General features: G+C 42.7%; 1 protein-coding gene and 1 long non-coding RNA gene across 2 annotated transcripts; one reads left to right on the forward strand and one right to left on the reverse strand.

Annotated features, from left to right (window-relative positions):
* Positions 1–1165: 1165 nt before the first annotated feature.
* On the forward strand, positions 1166–3691 carry LOC144283266 (uncharacterized). The gene is made up of 2 exons (XR_013351717.1): positions 1166–1588; positions 3173–3691. It is a non-coding gene; the product is annotated as an uncharacterized LOC144283266 (long non-coding RNA).
* A 331-nt stretch (positions 3692–4022) lies between these two features.
* Positions 4023–23966, reverse strand: C14H8orf76 (chromosome 14 C8orf76 homolog). The gene is made up of 6 exons (XM_077847110.1): positions 23805–23966; positions 20784–20879; positions 19909–20052; positions 14953–15410; positions 10541–10673; positions 4023–4381 (listed from the first exon to the last, which is right to left on the reverse strand). Exons 1-6 carry the CDS (start codon positions 23919–23921, stop codon positions 4184–4186), a joined length of 1146 nt encoding a protein of 381 aa, XP_077703236.1. The 5' UTR covers positions 23922–23966; the 3' UTR covers positions 4023–4183.
* Positions 23967–24522: the final 556 nt, after the last annotated feature.

Below are 24522 nucleotides of genomic sequence, written 5' to 3' on the forward strand. Positions count from 1 at the left end.
TCTCCATGTGATGGCTAATTTTATGTGTCAACTTGACTAGGCGAAGGGATGCCCAGATAGCTAGTAGGACATTATTTTGGGTGTGTTTTGAGAGTTTCTGGTAGAGATGAGCATTTGAATCTGCGAACTGAGTAAAGAAGATCACTTTCCCCAGTGTAGGTGGGCACCATTCATCCTGCTGAAAGCCTGAATGGAACAAAAAGGCAGAGGAAGGGCAAATTTGCTCTTTGCTTGAGCTGAGACATCAATCTTCTGCCTTTGGACACTGGCACTCCTGGTTCTCTGGCTTTGGTATGCAGATCAGGACATAGACCGTTAACCCCATTGACTTTCAGGCCTTTCAACTTCTCAGCCTCCATAATCATATGAACCAACTCCCATAAAAAGACTCTCTCTATATACACACACATTTATACATATACATGGATAAGTACATACATATATCTGTATCTATAGCTACAGATATACAGATATCTCCTGCTGGTTCTATTTCTCTGGAGAGCCCTAATACATTCCATCTTCCATTTGGAAAGATCCCAGTGATTACACTGGGCCTACCTGGATAATCCAGGATAGTCTCCCTATTTTTAGGTCTGCTGATTAGCAACCTTAATTCCCCTTTGCTGTGTAACCTAATGTATTCACAGGTTGTGGGAATTAAGACATGGACATCCTTGGGTGGCTCTTATTCTGCTCGCCACACTCCAGGTGTCTCATGGAGACTTCAGCCAGGAATGTAGCTGGGGGTAGAGAACAGGAAGGGCTTGCAATCAGGAAGTAGCCGGGCATCTGGGCATTACTTTTCCTCCTTCTCTGTAGACTTTCTCTGTCCATTCCTCAGTCTACTTTGGCAGAACACAGCCACTCCCAGGTTTTGACCCTGTTAGTTTCAGACAGGAGAAGAGTCTTTGATTTCTAAATCTCTTGGGTGAGATTCTGATTGGCTGAGACATTTCCAGGTAAACCCTCCATCCTCTCTCCAATTAGAGTCACTGAGTACAAATATGGCAGCCGGGTACCCACCTGTGAGGGTGAGAGGGTAGTTCCCAGAGATAGGGGGTCGGGTGGTTGTTAACTCAAGGGCTGAGCAGACCCAACACTGAAGCTTTAGGTAGTCAAGTCACTCTGCTAAGGAGGGAGAAAAATGACAAGAGTGAGTCCCAAATAGACAAAGGCCAGTCCTCTATTTTTTCAATTATAATCCCATCTGGTGCTTTGGGGGAAAAAGCACGAACACTATGAAATTTAAAGGGGGACCTAAGCTAGTGTGGGATCAGGAACATTTTGTATGAGAATGACCCCTGAGCTGAGATCTGTAGGAAGGGGAAACTAATGGCAGGGTTGGGAGACTACGGGAAATAATGTTCCCAGTAGAGGTAACTGCATGGGCAAAGGGCTTGGGTGGGAATGAATTGGGAAGTCCACTACTGCACTGAAAACGATCTTTCTAAGACCCTCTGGCTACAGTATGAAGATTGTGGATGTGTGAGAGCATATAGGACAAAGGACTTTCACCAGCTCAAATGCCAGCTACAAACTCCACCTTGGGAGAAAATGTTGCAGACAGACCTTTTGGGAGTCACAAGAGGTGAGGATTGCCCTTGGGTCCCACCCCACCCACCTGGAGTGCAGTCATCCCCCTGGTTCACATTTGCTCACCTTCCCTGTGATTCACTCATTGACAAGAGGGTGGGGTCTCTAAGTAGGCAGGCCTGAGATTTTTCTTTAGCATAATCACTGCTCAGTTAACCCTGCCCTTCACCATCTGTGCTGGAAATGATCAAGATGATGTGTGTGAGGAAACTCTGAGGTGCCCAGTATTTCTGAGTGCCCTTCCCCGCCTTGCATTACAGCCAAGCATCATGGTGAAGGAGGCTGGCTTCTCACACACATCATCATCATATTGCTGCCAGGAAAGTGAGGTGGGGCAGGGGTGCGGGAAGATTCACATGGAGACCACTCAGGGAGTTCAGGACAGCACAGACACTGGATCTGGGAGGACTGCCAGAGGGCTGAGAGCTAAAAGCATGGATGCAGCAAGAAGGGCACTAGAATGGAGATGGGAAGCCAAGCCAGACTGGAGGGAAAAGGGTATTTCTAGGAGGCCTAGACTAACAGGGGGAAGGTGTTCAGTTCCAGAAAGAGAAACAGGCAGGGTGTTTCCAGTGCCTCAGCACTGTGTTGGGTCTTTGGGGAATTAAGTTTTTGTGCCAACAAAATAAGATGCTGTTTTGTAATTAACTGAATTAATGCAGTTAATTCAGAAATTCAACAAATATTTAATGAAATGTCGAGTATTCTGTCCTGAGGATACCTCTATGAAAAAGACAGTCTTAGTCCCTAGTTTTACAATTTTAAAGTCTACGGTGAAAAACAAGCAGGTGATCACAACTGAGCAGTGAGAAACAATATGGGAGTGAAACAGTGAAGGAGCATGAAAGAGGGAAACCTACTGCCACCTGGAGGTCAAGACTTCTGGGAAGCTGTAAGAAGTAGAGACTGGAAAGGCTTAGAGAAGCAGCCCTATGATAGGGGATGGGGAGAGGTGCCAGGCCAAACTGCCATGCGAAGGCCTGAAGGCAAAAGCTATGGCACATTTAAAGCTGGGGAGCCGGGAAGGAGGGAGCCTGGGAGCCAAAGGCTTGGCAAACCAGGTTTCTGTTTGGGCTCTATCCTTGGGGGCCATCCGCAACTAGACCATAAACTCCCAGAGCCAGTGTCTCCACGGCAACCACACAATGCTTGTCATTGAACAGGAGCTCCACAGTGATTGTTCATGACTCCGTGAGTGGATGGATGGAGGACAATGGGGAGCTGTTGAGAGGCTTCCATATAATGGTTCCTAAAAATTAAAATGTCTATTAATCATACCAATCTTTTGTTTCACATTAGAGATAAATGACAACTTAAAATTGCTAGTCAAGCTATCATACATACTAAAAGACCAGTCAAAATAGAAAGAGAATCAGACATTTCTGTTTTGTGAAGGGGCCTGGGAAGGGGTGAAGCAGCCGGTGAAGTGAAAGGGAAATCTCGAGGATTCCACTTCTTTGCCCAGGGCTGGAATTCTTTTACCTCTGCTGAGAATAAAAAGCTGTGTGGGACAACACTTGATGAAGTTTTTGGTTTACTATTAAATTCCACTCCTCATAAGGGCGCTCTTCCATTCCAGATGATGCGAGTAAGATGATGGCCTTTTGTATGGAAGATTTTAGAGACTGTGACTCTAATCAAGTGGCTGGAAGGACAGACCATCACCATAGATGACAGTGCCCTGTGGGCCTTGCGTTTTTGTGCCTCTGGTGAGCAAGACTGCCCTTCATTCCACACTGTAATTTCAATGATGCCTGCACAGCAAACAGCCTTACAAAAGAGAAGGTGCCCTCCGCTGGAGCACAAGGCCAGCATGCTGAGTACTGCCCACGAGAGAGAGACCTGAGTTTCTATACTACAGCCTACTCCATGCGCACTCTTTGTTCAGACCCATATACAAAATCTCAGAGCCAGGATCCCTGGGTGGCGCAGTGGTTTGGCGCCTGCCTTTGGCCCAGGGCGCGATCCTGGAGACCCGGGATCGAATCCCACATCGGGCTCCCGGTGCATGGAGCCTGCTTCTCCCTCTGCCTGTGTCTCTGCCTCTCTCTCTCTCTCTGTGTGACTATCATAAATAAATAAATAAATATACAAAAAATATTAAAAAAAAAAAAAAACAAAAAACAAAATCTCAGAGCCTTCAAAGACTTTGACACATCCTTCTTAGAAATGGTTTACCTTTATGTTTCAACATTCTCATTCTTTCCTGATGAATTTACCTAAACAATGTGGATACTTTTATTGCTGATTATAACACAGTACCTGTTTAAAAAAAAACTATTAATATCTAAAAGCCTCTTTTATTCACTTTCCCAACAGGTACCTTCTAAAGGGATAGTAGGTTTAAGATAAGTGAATGGTAAAAATCTACAATGGAAACAAAAAAAATCAAGAAATGACACAGTAGAAATAATCTGGAAGAGAAGCTATTTTTATAAAACAATCATTTTAAATTTACTATATTCCAAAAAAATTTTTTAAAAATAAATAAATAAATTTATTATATTCCATGATTAGTATGGATTCTATCCGAAATAAATAAGGACAATTAAAACATGCAGGATGTTTTCTTTTGTTTTTAAAGGGACCACTAAGCCAAGATTTGTATCTCTGTATGGAACTGATTTTCAAAGGGACAGAAGTGGTCTTTGATCTTTTTGAACCACTTGTCTTCAAATTCTTTCGAAGATGCAATCACCAAGGCAGTCAGGGCTGTAGAACCAACACACTTCACCTCTGTATGAACCTCATCTTTTATTTTTTCTGGGACGATATCTTCTCCCATAACCTGCAGCAGGAGGAAAAAAACAAAACATGTCCCAGTGAAAGGGGCAGCAGACGTGGAATAGAAGACTATGCTATTCATCAAGTGTAAAGGATTTCATACCAAAAAGCAAGCAGAAATATTTTAGCAGCTAGGGGATAATTCCAACAATTCCAACATATTGAAAAGATGTTTGTTCAGAAGTAGTGATCCAAGGACTACATAAGTAAAATACCCCTATTTCTCCTCTTATCTTCCCCTGAGTGAACAAATCACTGAAATGACCAATGTGGCAGCTATTCAGCCTACAGAGAGTGCCCGGTCAACCATCTCAAATCAAAGATGATCTTTTGCTGGCAAGAACACATCTGTGAGTACTTCTCCCTCCTCATAAAATAATCAGAAAGCAGAGCTTGGGCAGAAAACTGCTGCTGGGGGTGAGATGGGGGCATAGATTCTCCCTCTTAGAAGTTCTCCAAAGAAGTCAAAGGCAGCAAATAGGCAAGTAGCAAGTAGCTGGGCCTACCCTCTCCTGACCCAGAGAGTACTCAATCCCTCTGGAGAGGTCACAGCAGCCTCCAGGACCTGGAGGAGCTTGTTTACCCTCCCAAGGCACAACACTGCTCCCTACTGGTCAGAATCAGGCCCAGATATTTTGTTAGTTTCTCTGATAAGACACGCAAAAGTTAAGATGTGGAAAGCTTGCACCTGAACCCACTAAGTGATCAGCCCATCTTTGGTAAGGACAGTGAACTGAAATTAAGTTCCAACACACTTCATACCATTGGCACAAAAGGTTTAGGGAACCATCTGGCAGGGATGCTGTAGAGAGAATTTAAGTCACTTGGATTTGGACTAGATTATGCCTAAATTTCTTGCAAACCCTGAGATCCAATGTATTCATGAATACTCAAATTATAGTGGATTAATAAGCACATCCAAAGAACAGTTTCCACTGACTTTAAATCTTCAAAGACTACTTATTATTTGAGGCAGGAGCTAACAAGATGAATAGCTTTCCCAGTCAACTATCAGCATTTATTATAGCTTTGTATTTTCATTAATTCTTTTTTTTTACATTTTTATTTATTTATGATAGTCACACAGAGAGAGAGAGAGAGAGAGAGAGAGGCAGAGATACAGGCAGAGGGAGAAGCAGGCTCCATGCACTGGGAGCCCGACGTGGGATTCAATCCCGGGTCTCCAGGATCGCGCCCCGGGCCAAAGGCAGGCGCCAAACCGCTGCGCCACCCAGGGATCCCCCTGTATTTTCATTAATTCTAAGACAATTTTTGTTTTGTATTTTAACATTTCTGACATCAAGCAACACCAGCATGTCACAGCATAAATGGCATCTTAATTTTCTTTTTAGTGGCCCATCAAATAATGATGTGTCTTACAATTGATGATTTCTTGGACTCAATTAAATGAAGTATTTTAAAATCTAGGATATAACCCTAAAAGTCTTTTTTTTTAATAAAAAGAGAATTGAATAGTAATATCCAAATAATACAATATTCCAGAAAGAGGGATTAGCAGGTGCATAATTCACAGTTGTCAAAATATCTGCAAAAACATTTGACCATATAAAATAATTTAAACTTCTATATATCAAAAAAAAATCATAAACTTCAGAAAATACTACAACATATAAAAGGTTAGTAAGCCTAGTATAGAGAGAACTCTTAAAAATTATTAAGAAAAACAGAAACATACAAACAGAATAATGAAGAAAAAGCATGACTAGGTATTTCACAAAATACAGATGGCCCATAAACATGAAAAAACTGTTCATCTTAAGAGTAATCAAATAAGTAAATTAACACTAAAAAGTGCCATTTTTACTAATCAAATTGCAGATTTTGAAAAATAAGTTGACTAATACATATAAAACTGTTTTTATAGGTCAAAATGATCAACTTGACAATTTCATATGGTTCAATCTAAATAGGATTTAGAGAAGGAAAATCAGTATTCTCATACAGGATATGTAAATTGAACCAGCTTTCTGAATCATAATTTGGAAAAGGAGTTTCTTTAAAAATGTTTATATATTTTAACCCAGTGATTCTATTCCTAGTAATCTATTCTAAAAGGAATACACTGATTTTTTTTTTGCAGAGTTATTAAAATAGGTAGTTAATATTTGTTAAATGTTCAATATAGAGGACTTAAGTAAATAAATGATAGCTCATCCAAAGCTATAACTGGACCACTATCCCACCATTAAAAAGGACATACTTGGGCAGCCCTGGTGGCACAGTGGTTTAGCGCCGCCTGCAGCCTGGGGTGTGATCCTGGAGACCCGGGATGGAGTCCCACATTGGGCTCCCTGCATGGAGCCTGCTTCTCCCTCTGCCTGTGTCTCTGCCCCTCTCTCTCTCTCTCTCTCTCTCTCTGTCTCTCATGAATAAAAAAAAAAAAAAAAAAAAAAAGGACATACTTAAACAACCCTATAGAGGTATGGGTTGTGATCTCAGGGTCATGGGATCAAGCCTCACATCAGGCTTTGTGCTCTGCACTCAGTGCAGAGTCTGCTTGAGTTTCTCCCTCCCTGTCCCTCTACCTCTCCCCAAGGCATGCTCTCTCTCTAAAATAAATAAATCTTAAAAAAAAAAAAAAAGATACGGGGACACAATCATGTTACTATGTCAGGTAAAAATAAGAGTATAAGGTGAAATGTACAGTTTGGCAGTTCTTCAAAAATTAAACAGAATCACCACGTGACCCAGCAAACTCCATTCTTAGGAATATATATCCAGAAGAATTTAAATCAGGAATTCAAACAGATACTTGTATGCCAATGTTCATAGTAGTATTATTCACAATAGCCAAAAGGTAGAAATGCTCTAAGTGCCATTTGACAGATGAATGGATAAACAAAATGTGGCATATACATAAATGCAATGGAACATTATTCAGCTATAAAAAAGGAATGAAGTTCTGACACATGCTACAATAATGGATGAACCTTGAAACACTACATTAAGTGAAAGAAGCCAGACATAAAAGGGCAAATATTATAGGACTCCACTGTTTGAAATATCTAATATAGGCAAATTCATAGACACAGGAAGTAGATTAGAGGTTACTAGAGGTTGGGAGGGAATGGAAATTATTGCTTAATGGTTAGAGTTTCTCTTAGGGATGATGAAAAAATTTTGGAAGTAGTGCTGATGGTTGCACAACACCGTGCATGTGATTAATGAATTGTACATTAAACATGGTTAAGATGGCAAATTTTATGTTATATATTTTTCATCTTAAAAAAGTAGAGAAGGGTAGCTTTTATAGAATAAAAGAGATGGGGATCCCTGGGTGGCGCAGTGGTTTAGCGCCTGCCTTTGGCCCAGGGCGCGATCCTGGAGACCCGGGATCGAATCCCACGTCGGGCTCCCGGTGCATGGAGCCTGCTTCTCCCTCTGCCTATGTCTCTGCCTCTCTCTCTCTCTCTCTCTCTCTGTGTGTGACTATCATAAATAAATAAAAACAAATTAAAAAAAAAAGAATAAAAGAGTTGTAAGAGACAGAAGAACCAAATACAGTCCGTGGATCTTATATGGATCCTTTAATTTTTTTTTTTAAAGTAGGCTCCACACCCAATATGAGGCTTATACCCACATTAGAGAAGAAGAGTTGGATGTTCTACCAACTGAGCCAGCCAGGTGCCCTAGATCCTAATTCAAATAAACAGTGATAAGAAGAAAAAAATGTATACAATCAAAGGATATTTAAGGACACAGGGTCATGCTCATGTCACCAAGTAAGATTTATGGAGCACAAAATGAAGTGTATATTATAATCCCAATGAGGGTCCAGACATTAGTCTTTTTTTTTTAATATTTTATTTATTTATTCATGAGAAACACAGAGAGGAGAGAGAGAGGCAGAGACACAGGCAGAGGGAGAAGCAGGCTCCATGCAGGAAGCCCAACATGGGACTCGATCCAGGGTCTCCAGGATCATGCCTGGGCTGAAGGTGGCGCCAAACTGCTGAGCCACCCGGGCTGCCCCCAGACATTAGTCTTTGTTAAAAAGCTCCACAGGTACTTCACATGCATTGTCCAGGTGGAGAACTACTATTGCACTCAGTCCACAGATGTACTGAGCGTGGTAAAGATAAAGAGTATGAAGATTTTTAAGACATCTTGTAAGGATGTCTTATTTTTAAGGATAACCTTACTTATAAGGAAACCTAAAATCTAGTTGAAAAGTTAAGACATATTCTTGTATTTCTTATAGGGTCCAAAGAGCTACCTATTCAATACTTCACTCTTCCTGAGCTGAGAGGAGGGAGCCATTGCCACAGACAGGAACGTTCAGGGAAAGCTTCCTACAGGGAAGAACCTCAGTGAGGTCTTTGAGGATGGAAATACAGTAAGTGGGTGGAGATGAGAAAACCCACAAGTCTGTTAGATGTGGCAGATCAGTTTAGAGGATGCAAAAGATTTGTGTAAGGAATTACTAGGTCCTAAGTTTGGGGTTACTCTCTGGGAGGCCTTGGATATCATATGGAGGCACCTAAAATAGACTTGACCTCTGAGGTGATGGTGACACACTTTGGTTTTGGGGCAAGCAGGTAATACGCTCAAAGCAATGTTGTAAGAGAAAGCTAGCAGCAGCAACGTTTCAGTCAGATCTGAGGGGAGAAAGTAAGGAGGCAAGGAGAGCCAAGCCAGGAGGTCACTGTGAGCCAAGCAGAGGTGGTAGGGATGAGGGTGCTGGAGGTGCAAGAGAAATGAAAGGTGGACCTGAAAGAAGGGTGACTGCGTGCCTGCAGGAGGGGAGATGGCTCACAGCTAGCGAGGCCCCAGGTCTAGATAACAGAATGACAGACAGCAGTGATGAAAAAAACAAAGTCTAGCATGGAGAGGGTTCTCTCCAACTTCTCTCTGCTAGATACTGACAGAAGATTGACTGGAAAGTGTTTTGATGAGTAGCTCCATTTTAGACACTTTGTACCTGAAGTGACAGTAGGATCATCAGTTATCATTTCAGATAAATCACTTAATCACAGACCAGGTAACTGGTCTGAGACGTGAGACAAGTGTTCCAGAGATGGGACTAAAGATACAGACTGGAGGATAATCAACCCAGAGGTGACCACTGAAACCATGAGTGTGGTTATGACTTCTGTGGGAGATGGCAAAGAGAACAGAGAACCTAAGTAGAACCTCAGATGATGTCATTACTTAAGACCCAGAGGAAAGCAGCAAGTTCCAAGAGGCAGAGGACTATTAGGAAAATAGGAGAAAATTAGACTAATATTGCCTCTCTGAAGTAAAGGGAAGTGGAAACAAAAAGTGGGTGGCTAATAGCTATAAATGCCACATAAGGATGAAGGAAAGCAAAGGCTAAAGAAGGCTACAGGAAACTGAGGATGGACAGACTATCTGTTACACCGGTCTGTGGGCTCAAGGGAAAAAGCCCATGAAAGGGAAAAGGTTGAAAAAGGCTCACAGAGAACGGGAAGGAGAGCGTGGCCCCATAAGAGAGAAAAGGGGTCCAAGTGGACACTTAGTTTGAAGGAAGAAAGGAGCCAGACAATTGAGATATGCAGTATTTCTTAAAGAATGACGGTGGGATGGATATGGATATAGACTAACTGCATGGGAAAAGCACCTGTATTGTCAAGTTTCAGTTACAGTCAAATGTCAAAACCTTGACATTTCAATTTTTCTGCAACCATCAAGGTAGTTGAAAAGTGGGCAATAAAGAATATGGACTTTGTGGTGGGACGGGCTCCCATCTAGCACTGCAGCTTATGATCTCACCTTAGGCAGGTCCTAATCTGTCTGATTCTCACTCCCAGATTCACCTGTCCCACAGGCCGTGCTGAGGGTTCTGAGGACAAATGGAGGAAAAAAGGTACGGAAATGCTGCAAGAATGTCAACATTCATTCATTCGTTTAATCAGCACTCAAATAACAGTTACTGGGCATTTACGATGTTCAAGCAGGCAGGTACTAACAAGCACCGACAAGAAAATGAAACAGAGTCCCTGCCTCCAGCATGCTGCAGGAGAGAGATGACGAAGAGGCTGCTTTCAGGGATTGAGTGATCAAAAGGCATGTGAAGCAGGGAAAAAAGAGTCCCTTCGTAGAGATTTGGCTGTTTCTTAAAAAATGGTACCAGAGCCAAGAAAAATACCTCTGATGCCTGGAGGTTTATGTGAACACTCACCTCAGCTATCAACAGCAAAGTGTCTTCCTTGAAGCTGAACCCTTTCATTTTATCTTCAATTTCCTGCTGAGTCCTTAAGTTCTTCTCCAAAGCAAATGATGTTTGCTGAGATTGGGTGAGCTGAAGCAAAAGCCTGAAAAACATTAAGTTCCAACGTGTGAGCAACAGGTAAGGGAAAGCAGTGAGGAAATGTTTGCAGAGAGCACAGGTACTGGGCTGGATGGGAGTCCTACCAGGATAAAGGAAGATCCTCACCTTCGTTTTAATCCCTAAAGCTTCTTACCTGAGCAAATGGAGCAAACTGCAATGGAGAGACATCTTTTCTAAAATTCATAGACCAAAGCTTCTCAAATAAATCTTTAGAGGGCAAAATCTCAAAAGGGCTTCCTGTGGAAGTCAAGTGATTGAAAGCACAAACAATTTGGAGTGAAAAGGACAAGCTTCCTAATCAAAGGCTCCTCCTCACAAAGTGTCTGGGATGCGTTCTTTTGAAGTCCGTGTTCTGTGACCCTTTAAATCTCTCCAAACCCACAGCCACTCAACTTCAAGGACTAATTAGATCCTCCAGCATACTTTAATTACCCCAAGCAAGGTCAAATCTTTGACAAGCTTCTGATGACCATCTGGCAACCGCCTCGCCACTACCTTCCCATCATGAGCATAACCTGGTTTTCTCTTTCCTCCTCCCTCGTGTCCTCTTCACACAGCTCTTCTCTTCATTGTTTCTTAAAATATTGAATGTGGGGGAATCCCTGGTGGCTCAGAGGTTTGGTGCCTGCCTTCAGCCCAGGGCATGATCCTGGAGACCCAGGATCAAGTCCCACGTCGGGCTCCCTGCATGGAGCCTGCTTCTCCCTCTGCCTGTCTCTGCCTCTCTCTGTGTTTCTCATGAATAAATAAATAAAATCTTTTAAAAAAATTGAATGTGGGGGTGCCCGGGTAGCCCAGTCCTTTGAGTGGCTGACTCTTGATTTTTGGCTCAGGTCATGATCTCAGGGACATGAGATTGAGCCATGTCGGGCTCCCTGCTCAGCAGGGGGAGTCTGCTTGAGATTCTCTCTACTCATTCTGCTCATCTCCTGGCTTCTGCGCACTCACGCACTCTAAAAAAAATTTCAATCTTTAAAAAAAAATATTGAGTGTGTAAAATTTCCCAATTTCCCTCAGGCCTCACTGGTCTCTATTGCTATTCCATAAGCACTCGACTCTTCCATTCACTCATTTCACGTCTTGAATGGACCACTCACTATTCTAGGCATTGGGAGATACTGGTAGGCGAAAAACAGGGTCCTGCTTCATGGAACAGAAGGAGAGATATCACAAATAAATAAGATGACTTCAGGCAGTGAGGACTGCTGTACAAACAAAACAACCCAAGCAGGGGGAATAAAGTGTCTGCTTTAGGTGGGGAAGTAAAGGAAGGCTTTTCTGTGTTACCACTCAAGCTAAGATCTAATGATGAGCCAGCCACCAGAATATCCGGCGGAAGGAGGCCCCTGACACATGAATTAGCTTGATGTGTTTGAAAATCATAAAGATCACTGTGGCTAGAACAGAGAGGAAAAAATAACTGCAGTAAGTGAGGAGAAAAGGAAAGGCAAGGTCAACATCTTGCAGGCCATGGAAAGAAGCGGGGCGTTTATGTAAGTGCAACGGGAAGTCACCGGACAGCCTGGTAGGAGAGCATGCTCTGACCCACATTCCCCCATTCACTCAAACCTGCTTACTTATATGACCTACCTGGCCTCTGGAGGCATGTATATTTGTGACCCCTTTTATCTTTGATGGATATCAAAGATGTACATTTCTACTCTTCCTCCTGAAAGTACCTGAAAATACAGCTTACACTCGTTCCTTCCGTGTCATGCTCATTCAACCCTCTGCCTCGTCATCCATCACCATTCAAACTGCCTTCTCAAAGGCTGCAATGACCTCACTTTCAAATCTCAGAATCGATCCTACCTGACTTTTATCATCTGGTTGCTATTTTCTTTCCTGAAAACTCCTTCATCTCTAGCTCCCTTCTTCTGAGCTGAACTCCTCCTTGTGAAAAGCTCCAGCTGGATGTCCTACAGGCACTCAAATGTCAGCACACTGAACGAAAATCTTCACTGCCATCCTAAGTCTGCTCTGCTCTTTGTCCCGTGTGTCCTGTCGCAGCAAAAGGTGCCACCATCCACCCAAGGTAGACCCTTGACTGGTCTTGGACTCCTTTTCTCTCTTCCTTGTCTTTCCTACACCCTCAGCTGGTCACTCAGTTTGGGCTATTCCACCCTGCAGTGATGTCCATTTCCTCTTGGGTCAGGTCCTAGATCAGGTCTTGATTGCCATCCACTGATGATTCCACAGCTCCTTTACCGGTGTTCCGGGATCCCTATTCCTTCTTCCAAAATATCCTGCCAGCCACCAGATCTCTCTCTTGAAATCACAGCTCTTGTCATACCACTTGGACATTTAAAACTTTCAAATACTATTCAGGCCTTCAGCCTAAAGACCAAATTCTTTAAGATGACGTTTAACATCTTATGCTAATAGTACAGAAGTACAGCCTTCACCAAATGCTGTCCAAATACTGTGCACTACACCAAGAGCTTCAGATACTTTAATTCTAACGATCCCATGAAGAAGGCATTTCCCCATTTCTCCATGAAGATGAAGATGAAGGAACTGGAGATCAGAGAGTTTAAGTAATTTGTGCAAGATCAGACCACTAGCAAGTGGAGGAGTCCACACTCATTCACTTAGTAACAATTTATTAGGTTCTTTAACACCTTAACTCCAAAACCCCTCTTCCTCCTTCTCACTATGTCATCCTGGCTCATGGTCTACAACGCACCTCTCCAGCTCCACCACCAATGCTGCTGTCATTGCAGCAGATTGTGTTACACCAGGCCTTCCACCCCGTGGACTCGGCTTTCTTTCTCTTTACCCAGCCTCTTCTCATTTGGAGACGTATTCCAGAGTCAGCAAGATATCCCAGAAAGAACACAAGCTGTGGAATCAAAGGCCTGGGTCCAAAACATGGCAGCATTTCCTAGCTGTGCCACTTTGGGCATAATTCTAAGTTATGATGCCTAGTCTCCCCGATGGGATCCAAATGTCCACCCCAGGGAGCAGCGAGTGAAATAAGGTATACAAAGCTCTAGCACACATTTCTCTACAGCTGATGGAGGTTCCCAGAAACATTCAGCAGAAGCATCACTCCCTCTGTAAAGGCTTCCTTCTTCCTGCTACACTAAACAGCTCCTGCTACCTGTCCCCATAGGGTTCCACTCACCTACCCGTTAGCACCTGTGCCACCTGTCACTGACTCTTCATGTATTTTCCTCAGAGCACTGAGTGGTGTAAGGAAAGGGCCTTTTAAAAAAAAAAAAAAAAAGATTTTATTTTTCTTTTTTAAAAAAGAAAAATAAAATCTTTTTTTTAAGAGAGTGAGAGAGCACAAGCAGGAGAAGTAGCAGAGGGAGAGAGAGAAGTAGACTCCCTGTTGAGCAGGGAGCCTGATGCGATGTGGGGCTGGATACCAGGACCCTGGGATCATGACCTGAGCCAGAGGTGGGTGCTTATCTGAGTGAGCCACCCAGGGGTCCCAAAAAGGGCCTCTTTTTAACAATCTTTACGATCCCAGCACCCCGCATGTGCCTGGCATACCACTGATTCAACATATTTCTGATTCACAAAGTAACACAGTCAACACTAAACATCTGCTGAATAAAGTTTACAATTTTGCCTCAGAGATACCACTTCTCAGTGAGCCTCACTGTTCATATTTCTAGAATTCTCCAGAGTTAAAAACAATGACGACAACAACAACAACAACAAAAGCACTCCCTTTTTGGCATCATGTGAGACCTAAGAGAATCTGTTTCTTTCATAAATTATGGGATTTGGTCAAGTGTATGTTCCCCTTTTCCTTAAACTTTTTTTTTTTTCTCTTAAACTCTTGTTACGATGGATTTAAAGTGTCTGGAGTCCCTAAACCACAGGAATTCTCTGTAGAATGAGTTAAACAGTGTTTATTCATATTATTAATAGTGATTCAAACACAAGAACAAATTTTGGTCTTTAGTAGATTTCTATGGAAACTGCAAGTGAAAAATTCCTTGTTTAAAATACCTCTTCCCCTCTGTTAATGTTTTATACATTTAGTTTTCTTTTTCTAGTTTTAATGTTTTTGAATTTTAACATTTTATCTGGAGCAATGGTAACAAATCATATTCTTGAGCAAACATAGTTTTGTTTTTAAATCTTACTAAAAGGACATGTTCAAAGGATTCCATCTAGACTATAGGGAAAATAATCTCAAAAACATACCAAATGTCTAGCCTATAACTTTTTGAAGTTTAAAATTAGAAAAATAACACCTTTACCCTTGGCCTAGTCTCCTGTGTTGTTTAATCCATCTTCATTACCTGGTTCGTATAAAAGAGGCACACGCTTTCATCTGAGTCTCTAGCAACACTGCTTCTCTCTTTTCTGCCATACAGTTTTGAATATTTTTCATGGCTTTCTCATTCTTCTGGTTATTACTGCTGCTTGCTTCCATAGAAAACACAGAGCTCTCAGGCAACGTTTCAGGAAAACACAAAAGACAGTCTTTTCCTGAGTGTGGAAAGGAGGATTTGATAGTTTTGTCACTGGAGGTGAAACTGTTCTGTTTCTGAGATGACGCACACAATGTTGACAGAGCTGGCCCCAGATTCAGGTAAGCCTCTGCCAATTTGCCCCAGTTCCAAGGATTAAAAGGATGCAAAGAAATTAGTTTCTGTAGGCAGAGAATTGTTTTCTCCAAGTTCTGCAGACTTGAACAAATAGCCAACTGGAGATAGAGCACAGTGGTTAAATGGTCTGTGTTAGTTGCTTTATTTTCCTAAGGAGAAAAAAAAAAGTTAAAAACTTTATTATTTTTTTAAAATTCTATTTTTAAACAATCTCTATACGCAATGTGGGGCCCAAACCCACAGCTCCGAGATCAATACTTGCATGCTCCACCGACTCAGCTAGCCAGGGGCTCCAAGAGTTAAAAACTTTAAACTGCAGAATGTTTTTCATGTAAAAATGGAGATGCCTAAAAACCCAACTTGGTATGCTGTAAATGAGAGGTATCTTTCTGTAGCTACAAGTACAGAGAACTGTTTGAAGCTGTAAACCTAGAGAAATACATACTACCTACCAAAATAACCACCAGACACTCCCAAACATCCTGTCATAACTGTAACATAATTCATGTGACAGTGGCCTGACAAAATTCAGCACCCAAATCATAAAATGGCAGTTTATCTTCAATTTTTATTGTAATCTTCATTGTCTTAGCCAGAAAGCCGAAAGACCTAAGCCAACTCTTTTTAACCCTGGGCTAGCGGTTCCATTTTAATATTCCAGGTTTTCTAAAAATCCAAATGGTAATTTCCTTGAGGATTCAAATGGACTCCATTTCCAAATCTGACTTGGCTTAGACATCTTAAACAGGAGAGCCCTGAAGCTCTCAGTGCTTCACGATGCATCATAATTGAATCCAAATGCCGTCCCTGGTAACTATTACCAAGGCCAATTATTTTTGGCCAGAAGGGGTTGCTTGGTTTCCTTCTGATCAGAAAATGCTTTTCAAGTCTCTTTAACCAGAGCCACCACCTCTTGCCTAACTTGCCATATGGCAAAAGCCCTGTGGGTTAGGGAAAACAAGGCTTCTTTTTCTAAGTTAGTCTGTGGAGAGCAGATGGCAGACTAAAATTACCTTTCAGTTAATTTTAAGCCTAAAGAAAACTTGGCCTACTAATATCCAGATCAAACTCCTGTACAAAACTACAATGAGCCAGAAATACAAGTAAAACTACCCAGTATCCAGCCTGAAGAAACAGGCCAGTGAGTGAAAGCTTGGGGAGGATCCTAAATATTTCTATATTAAGTGAGAATACAGAAAATAAAGCTCCATGCAATCTATCTGGTGATACTGCAACTTCCCAAAGACAAATATATTTGGTTTTATTACTATTGTTTAGCATTTTGTCCTTCCTAACAGAACATTAGGTTCCAAAAGGGTTTTTTTTTTTGTTTACTTTTTAAAACTCATTTATTTCAACCTTAGTTCTGACCACATATAAAACTCTTTTTTCTAAAGTTTTTCCCTTCAGAAATCTTCTATAATTTTTTTCTTTTTAAGTTTATTTTATTTCCAGTTAGTTAACATACAGTGTTTTATTAGTTACAGGCGTACAATATAGTGATTTACCCCTTTCACACATCACTCTGTGCTCATCACAAGTGCACTCCTTAATCCCCACTACCTAGTTCACCCACCATTCCACTCCCACTCCCCTCCCTTCTGGTAACCATCAGTTTGTTCTCTGTAGTTAAGAATCTGTTTCTTGCTTTTTTACTTCTCTCATTTCTCCCCCCAAAAGTTTTTCTGTTCAATGCTGAATTCCTAGTAGAGAGCATAGCACCATGGACATAGCAGATATTCAGTAACTAAGTAATACATCTTCATGTCGTTTATTTATAAGGAGAACAACACACAGACTTTAAGAAATACTACCTTTCTTCTACAACTAGTCTATAGTGCTTTATGCTATTTAACAACATTTCATATTGAGAATGTATGTTGGGGTAGAGGCTGTTACATACAAACTATGATTTTGATGGAAGAGTTTTTACAGCATAAATAATAACTCTATGGAAATTAAATTCCATTTAAATGACTTTGTGTGATTTTCCCAGAATAATACAACTCCTGAAATGCAATAATGATGACAACAGTTAATATTTATTGAGTGATGGGCAGACCGGGTGGCTCAGCAGTTCAGCGCCGCCTTCAGCCCAGGGCATGATCCTGGAGACCGGATATTGAGTCCCACGTCCGGCTCCCTGCATGGAGCCTGCTTCTCCCTCTGCCTCTCTCTCTCTCTGTCTCTAATAAATAAATAAAATAAAATTTTATGATAGACAGAGATGATATGTTATGTTATGATAGACAGAGAGAGAGAGAGAGAGAGAGGCAGAGACACAGGAGGAGGGAGAAGCAGGCTCCATGCCGGGAGCCCGACGCGGGATTTGATCCTGGGACTCCAGGACCGCGCCCTGGGCCAAATGCAGGCGCCAAACCACTGAGCTACCCAGGGATCCCAAATAAATAAAATCTTAAAAAAATATATTTATTGAGTGCTAATATGTGTCATGCACTAGTTATACTCATTTATTCCTCATGACAATCCTTTAAAATAGATTCCATTATTATCCCCATTTCATAGAAGAGGGAACCGAGTCATAGCAGAGAAGTTGGAGAGCTTGCCTACATAGCTAGTAAGTAGCAGAGCTATAGTCAGTCATATCAGAAGGCACAGGATGCAGGGTACTTTAGAAGAGCTGACGCATGTTAGCTGGCTTGGGATTCTCCCTCCAGATACAAGATGAGCAGTGTATTGGGGGGGGGGGTATGGATATGCTTCATCTGTCACCTTAGCACTGAACCCAGAACTGGGCATGTAGGACTGCAACATTTGTAGAGTACACACATTTAAAAAAAAAAGTCATTTACCGTCAGAAAACAACATTGTTACCATAGCTTATCTCATGAGCCTATCAGTTACTGTAAGATGTTTAATTATTTAAAATGATAAAATATAAATGAGTTCTATTACAAATTCTGCCCAAAAATCATTAAGAAGAGAGTGAATTAGAAGTTGTGAGCATAAAGTGTTCGCATCCTGAGGGGCACTCTAGGACTGTGTATTTTATTCAATGCCATATACCGACCTGTCCCCCATACAGAACACAAAAGGACAATAACCACCGAGACAAAAACAGAAATGGACCAGAGCTAATAACAAAAGAGAAAGGTCTGTAAGGAAGAAATTTAAAAAATAAAACAAAACACGGGGTACCAGGCAATGGGAAACTATGCAAATTGGTAGAGGTCGGAGGTCATGTAGAGACTCAAAGAAAGAGTGAAAGCCACTGGCCTACACTGCTGGTTCGTTCTCCCACAAGGGGCCTACAAGCCTGATGGATAGTTCTCAGTCCTGGCAGGGGAGCTGAAGGTCTTCCGACTGGTCCCTCTTCCTGCTTCATAACATCCTAAGCTCTGGACAGCTGGCATCTGCTGACAGGCAACAGATGTTTCTCTGAGCCACAGAAACAGACTTCCTAAGCTAGAAGGAACCACAGAAATGATCCAGACACTAATGCTGCTGCCACTGCCTTCAGTAGGTTAGGCAGGGAAGAGCACAGTGGTGCCAGAGATGCCAGGAAGAGAGAGGGGAGAGAGAGCATAGAACAGGAACGAAGGACGCGTGACTGATGTCTAGAAAAAGGCACAAAGGGCCAAAGCTGCTGCTAATTTGCAGACCCCAGAGACAGAGAATGAATGCTGTTAAATCCCATCAAGTTCACTGTGCCACGTGCTTCTGAAGAAGCTAATCTTACCTTCCAGCTTAAGAATTAACCTGCATTTATTAAAGGGGAGAAAAAGAAGAAGACATAGCTGTTTTCCACATTCTAAAGACAAATTCCAAGCCTGCTCTCACTGCAAGAGGCTGAGGTCTGAGGCAGTAAACCCACCAGCAAGTAAATTTAGGGATTTCTCTTAGTGAAATGGAGGAGGACAGCTCAATCGGATGCATACTTTAGGCTGACCTCCCAGCAACTTCAACTGCCGGGATCATGGATCAGTGTCTTGGCACCTCATTTTAATTCCCTCTGAGCAAGAAAACTGGTCATCTATAAACTAAGATTGGTCTTTTTAGACCAATCCTTATATAAAATTTACACAGAGAAAAACCAGAAGTAAATTTAAAAAATGCTTTCATCTGAAAACAAAAACAAGCAGAATCTAGAACTGCAAATAACTGCTTTTCTTCATCCCTTAAAAAGGGATTCTGTGAATTCCATTTAAGAATAAAAAAGGCTGTTAAGCTTGGCTCAGTATTGTATCTAGCTTTTTTTTTTTGATTAACTTTATTTCTTGTTTACAAAAGTAATCCATGTTCATTGTAGAAATTTTGGAAAACAAAATCTAAAATAAGTAAATAAATAAATAAATAAATAAATAAATAAAACAAAACAAAATAAAATAAAATAAACGTTACTGATGATCTTCCTACTCTGAACGTTTACTCCTAACAAGAGTAAAACCTTTACAAATGAGATTTTTAGGCATAACACAGGAAAGAAAAAAATGTTACAAGAAAATGACTGTCTAGAGCTCTGAACTGTTCATTACAAAGTTCTTGCACCACTGACGATTTTCCTCTACTTATCCAAACCCGCAGATTTTGCTGCTGGCAAGAAGTTGTTTTTGTTTTTGTTTTAGAAAATAAACTATTCAAAAATCCCAAGAAAGCAAAAGGAAAATAAGCAACCAAACCACTTACCAAGTTTGTAGCAATCTCCAAGGCTTCTGTGTGCCTTCCCAGGTGAGCCAGACACCGAGCCTGGCCTTCCTGGACATCCCTCTTCATGGCAAAATTCGTAGATGGCAATTTTTCAGAGATGCTGGAATACTCTTGCAGTGCTTTCTGCCAATTATTTGTTACATAAAGGAAATGAAGAGAAGGAATAAAAAGAGGGGCAAAAATATAATAGAAATAAGGATTCAGTTATAGGGATGACTTTTTTCTTGGCAGAAGGTATTATGATAATGGACTCCGCAACGAACCAAGGAAGGCTTGAGTAACTTGTTAATACTATTCTTCTAAAAGGTAGAAAAGAAATGGCTGGAGAATATAACCGCTACCACCATGGGAAATATCACCATAGGGTAGGAAGAGCTTTCTGAAGCCAAATAGACCAGGATTGAATCCTGGTTGTGCCACTAACTTGCTACACTACCTGCCATTTCTCATCAGCAAAGTAATAACAAGACTCTTGCGAAGAAATGAGATCTTCTATGTAAAGCAAGATGATATCTACTTGTCCTTCCCTTTTCTTACACATTTTGGGGTGCCCTACCCCGTGACTCCGTGAGGAATCTGTACTAGAGGCTCCCACAGAATGAGGAGGTAACAGAACCTGGGGAAACAGACCTGCAAGGATCCCAAAAAGATCCCTATATCGTAGATACAGGACACAAAACAAATGACATAGAGGCATGTAGAAAAGGACAGAAACTTGGGGTTCTGAGTTTACAAACACTTATCACAGAAGATCAAATTCACCCTCACAAACAACATGCTCACAACTAACATCCTACAACTGACAGAACAAGAGCTTATGTCAGGTAGTGCAACCTCAGGGAGCTGAATTCTACCTGATACTCCTGCCGTCTGTAGGCAAGGTCCCCTTTGAATTTCTTCAGAGTTAGAGCTTCAACATCATCACTGTTCCCCGTTTCTTCATCAAACCACTAGAAATTGTGAAAATAGCATGTTACAGAAATTACGTTTTGCTTTTCCACCTACTTAAATAGAAGCAATTTCCCACATATAGTTGATTAAACCTCAAAGAGAGACATACTTCTTTAGGATGAGACTCACAGGAAAACATCCAACAAGAATGACAATTTTAGCATTGGTTTAGTTTTCATTAGAATTATTTTGAGTTGGGACGCCTGGGTGGCTCAGTGGTTGAGCGTCTGTCTGTCTTTGGCTCAGGATGTGATCTTGGGGTTCTGGGATCGAGTCCCGCATCGGGCTGCCTGTGAGGAGCCTGCTTCTCCCTCTGCCTGTGTCTCTCTGCCTTTCTCTGTCTCTCATGAATAAATAAATAAATAAATTATTTTGAGTAATAAACATACCAATAACACGAAACCCCTCGACTGAAAAAGCAGCACAGGCATATACGGTTCTATCTAGAGCATTTTGAAATGGGGTGGTGCCTGGGAAGCTACATTTTTAACTAGCACAGTTCCCAATGCTGCTTTTTTTAAATTTTATTTTATTTTATTTTATTTATTTATTCATGAGAGACAGAGACAGAGAGAGAGAGAGAGAAAGAGGGAGAAACAGGCTCCATGCAGGGAGCCCGACATGGGACTCGATCCCAGGTCTCCAGGATCACGCCCCCAGTTGAAGGCAGCGCTTAAACTGCTGAGCCACTCAGGGATCCCACCAATGCTTCTTTAGACTGAGACACATTTCCCTGTAGAGACACTTTTAGAGTAGATGGAACAGGGATTGACAACGCTTTATGGAAAGGACAAAGGAAAGAGGAATTACCTTTATTTACAGTGCTTTTATGAAAATGTCATAAAAGCAAAGGTAGACTCTAACCAAAGAGACTGAAATTAAGGCTGAAAGGAGGTTTCTGTGCAATCTAATGCCAAGGACCTATAGAAGAGAAGTCTGAGGAAATGCCATTCTGGAATATTTTATTCACTTTTCTACTGATTTAAACCCTATTAGAAAGGAAAGTGACATTGGACTTGGTTAGTAAAGAACGTCAAGATGAGGCAAAAGGCATAACAAAAAGCAGTCTGTGTGCCAGTTTTTCCAGCTTCACCACAGTAGCTCAATCTCCTTTTTTACTCACAGTAAAACATACTGAGGCTGGATGTAGTCTATCCCCAGGTAAATGCTATTAAAATGCAACTGCATTTGTGGTGGTGGTACCATCATGTCAAATTGCTTGGTCCTATTTCTAAGAGTTGCCTGGCTATCAGTGCCCTCCCATCATCTTAGTAAAACACTTTATCTCCTTGGCCTGTTCCATCCCAGCAAAGAAAGCTAGTAAGTGCTGTTTTTCTGTTTCCCTTAAGTGTTGCGTTAAGTCAACAAGTCTAGGTACTAAATCCATAATTTTCCTTCATGCTCTGCTGCTTTCTAGTCACGGTGCCAGCCCCAACTTGCCGAACAATAACCACCTAACTGCAACCCTTCTTCCAATTTTCATGATCCCACTGGGAAATGATGGAGAAAAACTGGCTTTCAAATGATTGTTTCTATTCTCCCACATACGCTGCAGGTCCACAATGATTCAGACAGAAATGGCTTCAAATCTCCCTTTCTGGTAAGAGAAAGCTTGTGAGCAAACGTGGAACTAACAGGTGAAGTGCTGGATAAGGCCAACCTCTGTCCCACAAAGAATCTGGGCAGGGACAGCAGAAATCTTCTAACCCAGGCTCCAGGTTTTTCACCCAGGGAAATCAACATGACTCGAGTAAGGAAGGCCTCTTTGAGGTTATGAGCAGTATCCTATACCAAACAAATCCTAAAGACAAGTGATTTTGGGTTTTACCTGTGAGTGTACAGCACATCACACCTGACAAAGTATCTCACCCATCGCACTCCACAATGACCCTGTGAGCCAGCAAATATTATTTTTCCCGAACTACAAATAAGGAATTGACACTCTGAAAGGCAAGTAGTAAAAGCCAAGGCTGCAATTCAGGGTCTTGTCTCATGCCGATGGCTTTTAATGCTGTGCCACATGACTTCCCAAGTCCGTTCCTGTTTTTAGTCTGCATGATCAACTACTACAGGTAACTCTGAAAGAAGCTATGCGTTAAGGAGAAAAGGGAAGTGAAATAAAACTAACATAATCTGGTCACTACTGAGCACCCGACACCTTTAAGTACAATGGGTTTTAAGGAAACATGAAGACAATACCAGAAAAGGAACCTAGCTAGCATTTCCAGAAACAGGTGAGTTTCTGATACATAGTAGGGTAGTTCTTACACATGAGAGGAGATTTACATATGTGCAATAATACAAAGTAATATTCTACGGACTCAAAATATTCACGGAGCTCCTGTTATGAACAGAAACTGCCAGGCACTGGAGGACGTAAAGTTAAGCCCCCCCGCTCTAATGTGATCGACTAATTAGCTTTATGGTACAGGCAAGGGCTGTAATACAAACTGAAGGGGGCGGGGAGGGAGGGAGGCAAAGACAAACATATTTGCTGGAAAGGAGGAATCAGAGAAGACTTCCTGGAGGAAGCGGCAGTCAAGGTGTGCTCCGAGATGGGTATAACTGCACACCCTGACCCCGCGAGCCGGGCTGACGGGGCTGGGGGAGGTGCCCGAACAGGGGCCGGCCGGCGGGTGCGGCGTCGCCGTTTGGGGAGCAGGTGAGCTTCGGGAGGTGGGTGCTGCCCGCCGGGCTGCAGGCTCAGCGAGGGCGCACGTCGTGACCCGAGGCTGCAGGACCGGGCGCCGCGGGGACCCCCGCCGCCGAGAGCGCGGCGCCGCCGGCCAGGCCCACCGGCTGAGGTTCGGAAACGGCCGGGCCTCTCGGGGAGCCGAGGCCTGCGGGGGCGGCGGGCCGCCCGGGACCCGGGGCCCCAGGCCTGCGGGGGTCGGGAGACAGGCCGGCAGGCCCCGCCCTCTCACCTGCGGCTCGCAGCGCTTGGCGCAGTAGGGCGCCGCCGGTCCCGGCCGCCGCTCCCGCCTCTCTTCGAACACCGCGTCCTCGAACTCGCCGCCCAGCAACCAGCAACCGGTCTCCATGGCGCTCCCGCCGCCGCGGTACCGGGAGGGGGGGGGGCTAGAACGGCGGCCACGTGCGGGCCAACGCGGAAGGGGCGGGGCCGTCAAGGCCAGAGCGCGGCATGCTGGGACTTGTAGTCTCTGGGTGGAGGCGGGGGGACCCAAACCGGGATCCGGCCCGCGGCTGCGCTGCTGGCGTGGAGTCGTGGTGGAACTCCGATCTTTATCTGACTCACTCTGATCGAAGCCAGGACAAAATGTTTGACCGCTCCCTTTCAGCAGATGGACAGAGAGAGCCTTACCTGCACGCATCAAAAAGCACTGGCTCCAGGGTAGCTTTTTAAAACTAGTGCATACCAGTTTTTCACCACTGAAGATACTCCTGACACTGTGTTAAGCATGTTCTTTTGCACTTTGTATCCTCTCCTAACAATTTATGAAAGGCGCAGTGATTCTCACTTTCCAAATGAAGCTACTGGGGTTTAGAGAAGTTAAGTACCTTGCTCAGGATCAATTTTTATGTGGCTAAGAGCTGGGAAATACAGAAATGAATCACTAGTCCCCATGTCTCCAGAAAAGAGACACCACCACCATCAAAAACAAAGACCAGAGTAATTCACGC

The sequence above is a fragment of the Canis aureus genome, chromosome 14 (assembly GCF_053574225.1).
Source record: "Canis aureus isolate CA01 chromosome 14, VMU_Caureus_v.1.0, whole genome shotgun sequence".
NCBI lineage: Eukaryota > Metazoa > Chordata > Mammalia > Carnivora > Canidae > Canis > Canis aureus.

Excerpts from the sequence above, each read along its gene's own strand:
- C14H8orf76 (XM_077847110.1), bottom strand. The coding sequence starts at position 23,921 with ATGGAGACCGGTTGCTGGTTGCTGGGCGGCGAGTTCGAGGACGCGGTG. Across the intron at positions 15,411-19,908 it reads TGGAGATTGCTACAAACTTG|GAAAATAAAGCAACTAACAC; the intron begins GTAAGTGGTTTG and ends TTTTCTCCTTAG. Across the intron at positions 4,382-10,540 it reads CTTTGCTGTTGATAGCTGAG|GTTATGGGAGAAGATATCGT; the intron begins GTGAGTGTTCAC and ends CTCCTGCTGCAG.